Below are 13,483 nucleotides of genomic sequence, written 5' to 3'. Positions count from 1 at the left end.
TTTTTCTTCGTAAGAAAAGGCTTCCGTCTTGCCGTCTACCCCAAAGCCCAAACATATGAAGAATACGGGAGATTGTTGTCACATGTACTACACAGCCAGTACTTGCCAGATATTCCTGCAGCTCCTTTAATGTTTCTGTAGGCCTCTTGGTAGCCTCCCAGGCCAGTTTTCTTCTGGTCTTTTCATCAATTTTGGAGGGACATCCAGTTCTTGGTAATGTCATTGTTGTGCAATATGTTCTCCACTTGATGATGACGACTGTCTTCACTGTGTTCCATGGTATATCTAATGCCTTGGAAATTATTTTGTACCCTTCTCCTGATACCTTTTAACAATGAGATCCCTCTGATGCTTTGGAAGCTCTCTGCGGACCATGGCTTTTGTGTAAGACGCGACTAAGAAAATGTCAGGAAAGACCTACTAGAACAGTTGAACTTTATTTGGGGTTAATCACAGGCACTTTAAATGATGGCAGGTGTATGCCGACTCCTATTTAACATGATTTTGAATGCGATTGCTTAATTCTGAACACAGCTACATCCCCAGTTATAAGAGGGTGTGCACACTTATGCAACCACATTATTAGTTTTTTTTTTTTTTTTCTTCCCTCCACCTAAAAGATTTCAGTTTTTTTCCAATTGAGTTGTACAGTTTATAGATCACATTAAAGGTGGAAAAAGTTCTGAAATGATTTATCTTTGTCTCATTTTTTTTACATCACAGAAACCTGACATATTAACAGGGGTGTGTAGACTTTTTGTATTGTGTATATATATATATATATATATATATATATATATATATATATATATATATATATATATATATATATATATATATATATATATATATATATATATATATAAAGCACCTTTTTCAAAAACCCATCTTTTCTATACAAATCTGTGCCTGCACCCTGGTAGATGTTTTTTAAGTGAGAGTGCGCTTTTCCTGCTCTATTATATATATAAAAAATATACATTTTGAGTTTGGGGGACTCATATATAAATAAAAATGGTGATAACCCCATGTCCTTTCCTGGCTCAGTGATTTCCCCTATGTCCTCCCCAGTTTGTGCTTTTGTTATGCATATAATGCATAAATGTAAATATCACACAGGTAAAAAGGTATATTAATATAACAGTGTTGGCTATCTTTGTTAACAAATTTTGGTGTAGACCAACCCTTAAAGTTAATGTAAAGTTTGACGAATGTGTGTCTGGCTTTTAAAAACCTTTTTAAAAAAAACAGGGGCACTTTCATTCATCAAGCTTTAAATTTCACTGGTTTTGTTAAAATACTTACCTTTTCTTCCCCCGCCCGTCGCAAGCCTCTTCATACGTCACCAATGATGCATCTAGCTTCCTCCAATCACAGCGTGGCCTCAGGCAATGTTTGCTCGGGGGGGGGGGGGGGAGAACCGTGAGTAGAGGAAGTCGGATTCGGCATTGGTGACGTATAAAGAGACTTGCGACGGGTAGGAGAAGCGCTGGATCGGCTTTCAAGAAGAAAAAGGTAAGTATATTAATGAAACCAGTGAAATGTAAAGTTTAATGAATGAAAGAGCCCCTATTTTTTTTAATCCGATTAATTGAAAAAAAAATAATCGGCCAACTAATCGCTTATAGAAATAATCATTAGTTGCAGCCCTAATTAAAGGCAACTGATTGTATTTAGTAATGCTTGACACATAGTCACTAACCACTGACTTAGGAGGGACTTTCCTAGGGCCATCAGCTAATACTGCTCTTTGCAATGTTGTTGCATATAAAAGGTAACATTCAGCAGCCGCAGAATAATATGGAAAAAAAAAAAGCTTAGAGCTGTTATTACCGTAGAGAGCGTCATATATTCAGGTTGTGTTTCACAGACCAGAGGATCACAATAAGATCAGACCACCAGGAACTTCTAGTGAGAAATACTAGTTTAAAAAAAAGTTATATAGTCAAGCAAATATTCTGAAGTGGTGTGTTTTTTTTAAATCTTTTAATTTATAAGATTTTGTAAACAATGTAATAATAATATAATAAAATGCATGGTTGAGTATAACAAGATAAAAAAAAAACAATAACAGTCATTTGCTTCTTAAAAGCGACACTCAGGTCAAGTTAAACTTATGATTCAGATAGAACATGCAGTTTTAAGACACTTTGCAATTTTCTTCCATTATCAAATTTTGCAGTCTTTTATTCTGGGGAATAAGATCTCACTGAGCATGTGCACCAGCTCACATATACATACACTAGTCTGTGATTGGCTGATGATACAGGGGGCCGGAAAATGGGAGGAAAAAAAAAAAAAGCGATATTGAATGGTTTTCTCATTATGTACTTGTTAGGTAGTTCTACAGCATTGAGTGGTCCTTTAAATACAATAGCACAGCACCAATGCTAACCTTGTATACAAAACTACTATGCAGAACTAGAACATTAGAACCATTCCTCAAATTAAGTTTATTAGATACAGCTCTAATACAACTGTGTCAGCAGATCAAAGCCCCATACTAGTAGGTTCATAATCGTCACTTATTCAGGAAAATACAGGAGGTAACAACTACAACCAATATAACAAGCTACCCCAACCTTATGTCTCTGCACCCTAAACCTCTAGACTGTAAGCTCTCCGGAGCAGGGCCCTCTTCCTCCTGTACTAGGATTTATTTAGTTTTGTATTTGATCAAAATTCTTTGTCATTGTATAACGCTATCATTGTACCAAGCGCTAGGGAATTTGGCAGCACTTTAAAAATAAATAACAGGGGTCAATAAAAATAAATGCAAATGAATAGCAATTACAAATCCTGCTTCAAATCCCCTCAGATAAGGAGGAAGGGGAGGGGCTTACTGGTCTTAAAGGGACAGTAAACACCTTGACATTACAAAACATTTCTCTTGTGTTGCTATAAAATAATATTTCAGCCAAGTCTATGCATTTTTAAAAACAATGCAATGTCCTTTTTACTGCAGTTATTTTTCAACAGCCAAACTGCACCCACTATTTGCCTTACTTGAAGGAGCCAATTTGGGCTTTAGTTTGCAGAAACAAGGTTAAAGGGACATGAAACCCAAAAAAAAAAATTTCAAGTAGAACATACATTGTTAAAAAACTTTCTAGTTTACTTCTATTATCAGATGTGCTTCATTCTCTTGGTATCTCTTGGTATCATTTGTTGAAGCTTTTCACTACTGGTTTCTAACAGAACACATGGGTGAGCCAATGACAATCTTTATATATATGCAGCCACCAACCAGCCGCTAGAACCTAGATTCTTTGCTGCTCCTGAGCTTTCCTAAATAAACCTGTCAGCAATAGATAAGAGAAGGAAGCAAATTGGAAAGTTGTTTAAAATGGTATGCCGTCTAAATCCTGAATGTCTAATTATGACTTCACCGTCCCTTTAATCACTGTCATGTTAGTATAAGCTAAATTGTTTTACAGTTCAGTTAAAAACAATTAGCAAAATATATGTAGCAGGGTTAGCCTTGATAAGACAGCAGGATGCATTTCAAGTTCTGAGAATTAGAAAATCCTCCATTTTACATTGAAAAGGGGCAAAATAAATAGTAAAAGTACTTTGCAAAGTTGTTTCATTACATAACTAAATTTTATAGAAACATCTCAAGGTGTTACTGTCTTTTTAGCATTTATTACAGTAGCTGTGCCTACATTTTTTATGCGTTATATGATGTGTACTTGGTTCTATATGGCAATGGAAAATAATTTCTTTCCTGTATGACTTGTTATGAGAAATAAGCATTGACACTTAACATTTAGAACATGTAAACACTTTTTCCTTTAATATTTCAGTGCATAAAACGCTATATTGTTGGATGAAACATTTCCCACAATCAGTGCATAAAGACACTTTGGGCCAGATTACAAGTGGGGCGATATTGTTAGCGCGAGAAATGCAAGTGTGATCACAGTGTCCTTGATGCTCAATTCCATATTACAAATGGCACACCATTTAAATTACAATGATTTAGCTTGCGAGAAATCGCAGTAATTTATGCTCACCACATTTTCTATGTGGGGCAATGTCTGCTCGTATTAAAAGTTTAAAGTAAATGCGGGCTCAAATTTTTTACGTGATCTTTTAGGTCACGTAGAATTTAGCCAGAGGAAACAGTTGCACTAAAACCCGATCACAAAGTAACCCACAAACATCTAATTTAAACCCTTTAACTGAACACCCCTCTGTTACCCCAAAATAGACTAGCCTTGCCTGTAAAAAAACATAAAAGTACCTTTAAAAAAAAAAATTACCGGAAAAAATTAAAAAAGCATTTTTTCCCCTCAGAAAAAGAGCGGACACTTTAAGGCAATGCCCTACAAGAGGCCCTTTTTTTCAAGGGCTATTTCTGTAGTTTAGTACTAGAAGTGGGGTTTTAGAAAAGGCATAACTTATTTTTGGTAATTTGTTTTTTGTAATAGTTTTTTTTGTAAATAATGTTATTTTAATTATTTAAAGTAATGTTAGGTTTGTCAGTTTTAAAAGTATGGTTAGGTGTTTTTATTTTAAAATGTAAGGTTGGGGTTTTTTATTTTATGAGGGTAAATTTTTTTAGAAAAAGATACTGTTTGTTTTTTTAAAATGTAAGCTTAGTCTGTTTTGGTATAATTTATGGGGTGTTAGGTTAGGGGATTTAGATATTAGTGGGTTACTTATGTGATGGGGGTTGTGGTGATTTAGGGGCCTATAGTGTAGCGGGTACTTAGCAGTGGTTTAGGGGTTATTTGTAGGGTTGCACCGATACTAGTATCGGTACCAATACCAAGTACTTGCACTTGTGCAAATGCTCCAATACTTAAACCGATACCTCCAGATCTTACCCATACGCCATCTTGTGGCGTTTTTTCAAACTGCATGTTCCCATTTCATTTTGAGCTGTAGTGGAGACAACTAAAAATTGTTCACTTCTGTTCTGCCAAGAAAAAAATGCTGTTATTTGTATTATTGTACATCAGAGCATTGCTCCAAAAGCTGCTACTATACAGTTGGAAAGCCGACCAGGGAGAGATCACTGTACCTCATTCAGTCAAACCCCTGAAGTACTAGGCAGTTAATAAATTGTACTAGGTAGTTAATCTTACTGATATAAGAAACAGAGTTATAGCTGAACATGCAGAGATGCTTATGTTCCTTAAAAATAATTTGCCACTAACTTTTGAAAAATGTATTCCAATTTCTAGATTGCCTGTAATACTAATTCTCATCTTGCACAATTATGCTCAAAACATACTGTACTCTGAGGAACATCCTTAGCTTATATAATTACAGCGGGAGTGTTCATATGACAAATTAAGTTAATTCCTATGGAAACTCATCCTACAATTATAGGACTAGATTTAAATTACATTTGATTGGTAAGCTTTACAAATGCTCTGTTCACATTTCCAACTCCATAGACTAATGGAGTTGGACATGTAATGAGAGCTTTGGTAAAGCTTACCAGTCAACTTAATCTATCCCATAGTGTTCCCCATGATTTAACAGTGCACTGTTAGATTTTTTTACTGTATTGCACTTTTGGTTGGTTGGGATTTTACATTTGTTATGTATTTTTATTAATATTTAAAATATTTTTATTTATAATCATGCTCTGTGAAAATTCGAGTTTACAACTTTGTGACAAGCAAATAAAACTGTTTTATTATTTCATGTCTTTTGAGTTACAGTTCTTCATAATTATAAAGAAGCTATCTTAAATCATGTGACATTTAAAAAAAAAAAAAAATGTATCAGTAATTGATATCTGCGAGTATTTGAAGAAAAAAAAAAAAAAGTATCAATACTTGTACATAGTCTTAAAAAAATGGTATCGGTGCAAACAGTTATTAGGGTGGGGGGCTTATGGCAATTCGGGTATAGGTTTTGACTCTTTTTAAGTCAATGCGAGAGTACGTTAACGAGGTTGTGATATTGTTACGTCTGCTCTTTGCGGTCCTTGTGTTTGCACGCAAGTGAAAAATATAGACTTTCGAGTAGCGATAGCGTGCAAGTGGGAGCAATAATTACAGCTCCACTCATAATCTAGCCCTTTGTCTCCTATCTGTATTTTCTGTTGAGTAATTTATTTCAAAAACAATTCCCACAAACCGGACACCACAAATTATTTTACACCTGCATGAATTTTATGATAACTAATTATTATTACAATTTCTAGCTAATACATTTTGCAAATTAAGAACATGAAGACTTTTTTTTCCCTTTATGAACGTTCTGGTGTCTAATAAGATTTGATTGCCAGTTAAAACATTTCCCACATTCAGAACATGAAAATGCTTTTTCTGCTTTATGCATTTTCTGATGGGTAACAAGGTTTGGTTGCCAGTTGAAACACTTGCCACATTCAGAGCATGAAAATACTTTCTCTCCTGTATGAATTTTTTGGTGTTTAATGAGATCCGTTTTACGGGTAAAACATCTCTCACATTCAGAACATGAAAATATTTTCTTTTCTGCATGACACTTCTGGTGTTTAATAAGATCTGTTTTCCGGGGGAAACATTTCCCACATTCAGGACATAAATATGGTTTTTCTCCTGTATGAATTCTCTGATGAGTAGTAAGAGATGATTTTTGGATAAACAATCTTCCACATACAAAACATGAAAATGCCTTTTCTCCTGCATGAATTTTCTGATGAATAAGAAGATTTGGTTTACTCCTAAAAGATTTCCCACATTCAGAACATGAAAATGGTTTCTCTCCTGTATGAGTTTTGTTATGAGCAATAAGACTCCCTTTCTGGGTAAAACTTTTTCCACATATAGAACAAGAAAATGGTTTCTCTCCTGCATGAATCTTGTTATGAGCAACAAGACTTGCTTTTTGGGTAAAACTTTTTCCACATATAGAACAACAAAATGGTTTTTCTCCTGCATGAATCTTCTGATGAGTATCAAAATATGATTTTTTTTTAAAACATTTCCCACATTCAGAACATGGAAAGGTTTTCTCCCGTGTATAAGTTTCTTGATGAACAACAACATCCGATTTCTGGATAAAAAAATTATCTTCAGAACACGAAAATACTTTTTCTTCTATATGTATTTTCTTGTGTTTATTAAGATCTGATTTCTGAATAAAACATTTACCACATTCAGAACACGGAAAATTTTTCTCCCCTGTGTGGATTTTCTGATGAGTATGAAGAGATGATTTCTGGATAAACAATTTCCCACATACAAAACATGAAAATCGTTTCTCTCCTATATGAATTTTCTGATGAACAATAAGATTTGATTTCAATGTAAAACATTTCCCACATTCAAAGCATGAAAATGGTTTTTCTCCTGTATGAATTTTCTGATGAGCAATAAGATTTCCTTTCTGAGTAAAACATTTCCCACATACAGAACACGAAAATGGCTTATCTCCAACATGAATCATCTGATGAGTATCAAGACGTGATTTTTTGGTAAAACATTTCTTACATACAGAACACTGAAAAGATGTGTTTATTGTACAGCTTTGTTGAACCTTAATGAGACTTAAAGAATCATCTGCACTCCGGTCGTGACTAAGAATATATGAGCTTAAACGATCTGCGGAAAATAAACACAATGAGAGCAAATTAATTTATGTTGAAGTTACCTTTATGAGAAATATCTTGATGTCTCTGATTCTTACATTTTGTTCAATGTACCCAAATTAGTGCTTCAAAGGTCATACCACAGTACTGAAATATTTTTGACCAATAAGGTTAGTGTGAGTGAGGGTATTGAAGAATGCTGCTCTTATATGAATAATTCATAGCTACATTATTGCCTATATACTTAACCCTTGCATCTCCTCTTTTTTTAAATCTAGATATATATATATTTTTTTTATTTTATTTTTTAAATAACAAATGAGTACTTGTATAAATTCTTTTAATTCAGCAATTTATAATTGAGTATTGCAATCAAGAGCCGTAGACAATAAGTTAATTACAAGTAAGATTAACTGTAATATAGTTTATTTTAAAGCGTTGGTATATGGTAATATTGTTTATTTTATTTCTGGAAAGAAAAGGGCAAAGTTTTAGCTGAAAATATTTGAACTGTACAGTGGTGTTAATAAGTAACTATATCCCAGTAAAGTTATATAACAATTTTAATTAAATGAAATATAGTATCTTCCACATAAAACTTAAAAATTATACAATTGATATAGATTGAAATATCTATTAATAACTTGGGTTGTACAATAATATGATTAATAAGGCATAACAAATTCTGATTGAAGACTGGATTAAATTAAAATTGGACAACTTAATCCCTCCTAGATTTTAAAGAACTATGTTTTTACTGCAGTTTACTCAAATTAGAGAAGGACTACAAAAATCATTTTCTAAAAGAAGTTGAAAACAGAGTCTCATATGTATAGAATACACATGCTTCTCAACATTCATAACCTATGGAAATCAATACCCAAGCTGGAGTACATGAATGTTAGGGAGGGAAGTAGAGAAGGTAGTACTAATTACTAGGCACCACCGCATGTAGAAACCACTCCCAAATGATGCCTCTGCTGAGGCAAAATAAAAAAAACCCCACCAACTACAGAATTGAGTAAAGAAATCCCCAAAAATTCATTCAAAAAATACCAAGATAAATACTGCACAGGTAAAAAGACATAGTTAGATTGAGGCTGCTGGCCCATGTTTGATAAGCTATGCAACAAGGATTAGAAGTCAGAAGGAAATTGTTGAAAACTTCTGTCCCTTGCGCTTACCAGAAACAAGACTGAAGAATTACTGACGAAAATCCTGGTAGTGAAAAGGTAGAACTTAACGCTTCAACCAAAACCAAATTATACAACAATCTCTGTACAGTGTTTCAGAGACAAAGTCTGTCATGACTATGAAAATATTTCTAACAGCAAATATTTAATAAAGGCTAGGTAATGCAGTGAGAAAAAGCGTAGATATGTGATGCAAATCTACATGAGCGCCCCAAGTGCTTTGGAGACTCCCAAAGTTCATATAAAATATCCCACAGCCCCCTCTGCTCCTGTACCTGTGCCAACGGTATGTGACAGAGCGATGTAACATCATACAGAGAGGCTATAATTTTGTATCAAAAGTGGTGCTGGACCCTCCAGCGGCAGATAGATTTTTAATGCTGTTCGAACCGCCATGCCGCACTCAGTCTCCGTTCCTACGCATCACTCAGTCTAGCCTAAGGTGAAATTAAAACTAAAAAAAAAAGAGTGCAAAGAGCTGAACATGCTGGGCCTTAACAGTTATAAAGTTCCCATAGAAAATAACCCCATAGGATTATACACGCTCCTATTCGAGCTCTGTAGACTCTATGTAGAGAGGGAGTGATGTAGCAAGTGTTTAGGCACCTAAAATGAGGTAACTGAGTTACCAAAAACAGTCCCACGGCGGGAACATATAATCCCACCGCCATGCTGACCTCATCCCTTAATATTACATACACCATTTTTAAGCCCTACATCACTCACTGCGTGCAAAAGGGCGTTCTACCCGCAACCCATATAATCCAGATAAATGATCATTATGGTTCTGCACTATTATGTTGTGCTTTGCAGAGTACAGTAGCAAGTATGAGATAATAAATCCCATAGGCATAAACTGGGTAATAAACCGCAGAATGTGAGCCCTAAGTTACAGCCTGAACACTTATAAAGGCACTCGCCATAAAGTCCTCCTACCCCCTTCTAAGCAGGCTACCGGGCCGTGAGATTGGGAGAATAGGCAGTAAAATAGTTTCACCTATCTGATGTACATTGTTAGCCTTACAGCAGCCCCAGTTTCTGTCAGCGTGCATCTTCATCTGCTGTCCTAGGCATCACTCGCAGCAGTCCCAGGTCTGACTGTAGAATCTTCATCCTGACAGGGACCTGCGGTACAAGGAAAATCAGTGCAACTAACACTGTTTGCCTAGAAGGGAGAATAGCAAAAGTATACTGGAATGAGGCATGGGAAGCTTCCCTGCGACATCCAGAGGCCAACATTCATCAAAACTCATACTGAGAGAACTACACGGCTCCTAACAACTACCCTGCTCTTGAGGGAAACAAATTTAGGGCGTTAAATCCAGAAACTTCATCAAAGCATCAATCTCTGCCATCCTCTTAGTAGACGAAACAAAGAATTACTGAGAGGGTAGGGGAAGTGGAAGGGATATTGCAATGTCTTGTTCGGGTTGTCTCCTCCTGGTGGCCAGGTGAAGTATTTCCCATAGGTTATGAATGTTTTCTTGGACCCTTACTGCCATTAGCTAAAACATCATCCTGGACAGCAGGATCGTATACAGACATACATCTTCAGTGATAGTTAAGGGTTCTGCTAACTAGAGCAAGAGTTTCAGTGCCATCTTGGCAAAGAAAGCAAAAACTCTCTGCAGTTGAGAAATGCAAAAATTACTACAAGGATGCAAGGAGGTTGCCTAGGCAACTAGCAGGGGTTTTCCCTTTGTATCAAGTACAATCTATGTCCTGAGCTTGTAATATGAGCAGATCTGCCTGCACTGAACTTTGCTTTTCTGTTATGAGAACAGAAACACTAAATTATTATTATTTAATTAATTTTTTTAAAGAAACTAATACTGTTCTTTTTACAGTGACAACAGAAAAGCAAAGCATATTGTAAGCAGGTCTGCTCATATATAACCAGAGAAGGAACAGGTTTGTTATTCAGAAAACACATGACCCTTTTACACTCAAGTCTGAAAAAAAATAAAAAAAATATATATTTTGTTAAGCATACTGTATACAATAGAAGCGTCGGGCAAATCTTCGCTTTACTCCAACTGGTTACATGCGATGACGTCAGACACCTCCAAGTTTAACCCCCATGTGACACAAGAACCCTTCAAAGGATAGAACCTCTGGTTCAAGTTCTGCTCTGCATCACTCAAAAAGAAAAAAAAACGAATTGTTCCCAGATGCGAGAAATTATTCTTGCATATCGAAGACTTTTAAATCCTACTCAAGGATAGATTTCTTTTACAAGATATGACAAGTCCACGGATTTCATCCTTACTTATGGGATATCGCCTCCTGGTCAGCAGGAGGAGGCAAAGAGCTCCACAGCAGAGCTCCATAAATAGCTCCTCCCTTCCCTCCCACCCCAGTCATTCTCTTTGCCTGTGTTAGTGATAGGAAGAGGCAAAGTGAGGTGTCAGTTATAGATTCTTCAATCAAGTGTTTATTATTTTTAAAGTAGTGCCAGAGTATGCTACTTTGTTCTGGGGTGTAGCCTAGACCAGATCAGTCTCTTCAATACAAAAAGAGAAGCATCTGGTGGCTTTCAGGCAATAGGAACTGGTGGGACATAATTCTCACTGTGCCTCCTATACATATTTGCTGCCCTAATATAGATAGCCTAAGCACTTTTAACTCAGGCTGATCTTTGTCCACAGGGCTATGGGAGGGAGAAGACCCCTGAAAACCTGCTGGACTGCCATGCTGTTGCACAGCTTTCAAGGTAATTGCTAACTTTATTATTCTGGGCCTGCAACCAAGAAGAGAAGATTCAGGACAGAGGAAGTTTAGCACTTTTCTGGGATTATTATCTCTTTATTTGTAGATGGTATGACAGCGTGGTAATGGCAGGTACTGGGACTCAGGAGTGAAGCCATGATTTGTATGACTCGGTTCCAAGTGTCGGCACAGCATACAGCCAACTGTTCATTTGTGTATGATATTTAAGGCAGATCATCAAGTAGTGTCTGTGTAGTGTCAATCTGCAGCATGTGTCTTTATTTAACATGGACATAGGATGTGCAGTTTTCCTTAGATTGCTTCCGGTAGTCAATCTTTGTAGATTAATATGGCGACCGGGAGTCTGTGTACATTTACGCCCACGAAGGGCGAGGTGTGTTTTGGCGCCATTTTTCTCAGAAGCGCAACTAAAGAAGAGCTGTCGGTTGTCTGCTGCGGTGTGTTATCATGCCCAAGATGGGCGGGGCCATGTTCAAGACTGCTCTCGCTTTATCAGAAGATAGAGCTATTTACACATGCTTAACGCAGTATTGTCATACCTCATCTTACTTTCACTGAGGTCCAGTCGGTGCGGTTTATTGTGTAGTGCACTAATATGGATGTATGTTTTCATAATAAAGTGAACAGAATTTTATTTTAAAACAATTTAACAGTATATCTTTCCTCTTTACTCCTATTTGCCTTTTGACTCTGAGTGGAGGACTTTAATGTGTGAGATAAGTTTCTTCTCCTTGCCGTCTGATGTATAGCTAACGGAATGGAGAATTTAGCTTGGGCAGATCACTTCCGGTTTTCGGAAGCCTTGATACTTCGCTCATGACGCGCGTATATGCACGATAGTACCTTAGTTGCTTGCATACTGTGAAGAGACAGTATCAGAATTTTAAATTTACAATGGTCTATTTTTTAATAAACCCTCAAATGACTAAGTTTAAGGTGAATGGCCAGAGACTGGAGGTTCCATCAACTCCAGGCACGGCAAGGAGTAGAGTTTAAAATTTAAAGTGACAGTCACATGTTTTTCATATGTTCCATTCTGACCTAATTACTCCTTCCTCAGCTATAGCGGTTAGGAGTCTGATAATTCTGCTCAATCCATTCCAAAAATGTTTTATAAGATTGTGTCCGCATTAATTTTTGACACACAGGCAGTGCTCTGCGGTTGCTTGCAAGGACATTGCCTTTGATGTGCATAGTAACGTTTTTGTTGCTAATTTATTACTATGATTATAAGATGGATTGTTTTTCTGCACGAAATAGGTCGTACTTTTAAAGTTTAAGGTGACAGTGTTACAAAAAGAAAAAAAAAATTGTACCTTTTATTAAGGGTCTTATGGCTGTTTGTTTCTTCATCCATTGTGATGCAGGATGATATAACACGTTATAATGTAACTAAGATTTAAAGGACAAGTAACTTTTTTTTCTGATTTCAGTTTTCAACTGTTTGTTATTTCTCCCTTTGTAATGTGAATAACACAAGTGGAGTCAACATGAGCAGGCCCTTACGGGTGTTTTGACGCGCTTTACATGTACCTAATACATACATAGGTATTTCATTAAAGAAACAGTATCGCTTCCTATGGGAAGATTTAGTTCCTTTTGAACTCTTTATTGTGTGCCCCTTTTTTCTGGCATCTTGCCTAAATCCTAAGACCCGCAGGTACCCAAATTGGCATGTACATTTCTGAAGCTGGTGATGCAATATTGCACGCGACTGTTACTTGCTTTTGCACAATAAGTAAATAGTCTCAGTTATAACAGTCAGGGTCATTTTTATTAGGACCCTACTGCTGGTCCTTGGTGTGCATTCTTCCTTTGTGACTTAGGATGGAACAGCAGCACTCAACAATTACAACTCTTAACTTAGCTGTTTCAATTATAATGTTCGTCGATATATCCTTGCAGATTCCCTGTTCGGCAGCTAAGAGTTCGGGATTTCCCGTCTTAGCACGCAGTGCCTTATGGTTGAATTTTTGATCTGCAGATGTGTCAGTTAACTTGTTTTTGATTATTCCTTACAAGG

The 13,483-nt window shown here is 36.3% G+C and overlaps 1 protein-coding gene across 1 annotated transcript in view; it reads right to left on the bottom strand.

Moving 5' to 3' along the window:
- Window positions 1-3,768: 3,768 nt before the first annotated feature.
- The window catches only part of LOC128657354 (gastrula zinc finger protein XlCGF26.1-like), a 55,994-nt gene continuing 46,279 nt past the window's right edge, over window positions 3,769-13,483 (bottom strand). Inside the window, exon 6 of the mRNA XM_053711670.1 lies at window positions 3,769-7,550. Coding sequence (XP_053567645.1) covers window positions 6,184-7,550 — 1,367 coding nt within the window. The 3' untranslated portion in view covers window positions 3,769-6,183. The remainder of the gene's footprint in view (window positions 7,551-13,483) is intronic.

The sequence above is a fragment of the Bombina bombina genome, chromosome 4, assembly GCF_027579735.1.
Source record: "Bombina bombina isolate aBomBom1 chromosome 4, aBomBom1.pri, whole genome shotgun sequence".
NCBI classification, from domain to species: Eukaryota; Metazoa; Chordata; class Amphibia; order Anura; family Bombinatoridae; genus Bombina; species Bombina bombina.
Note: the sequence above shows the minus strand (reverse complement) of the source record. Positions and strands in the feature narration are given on the sequence as shown.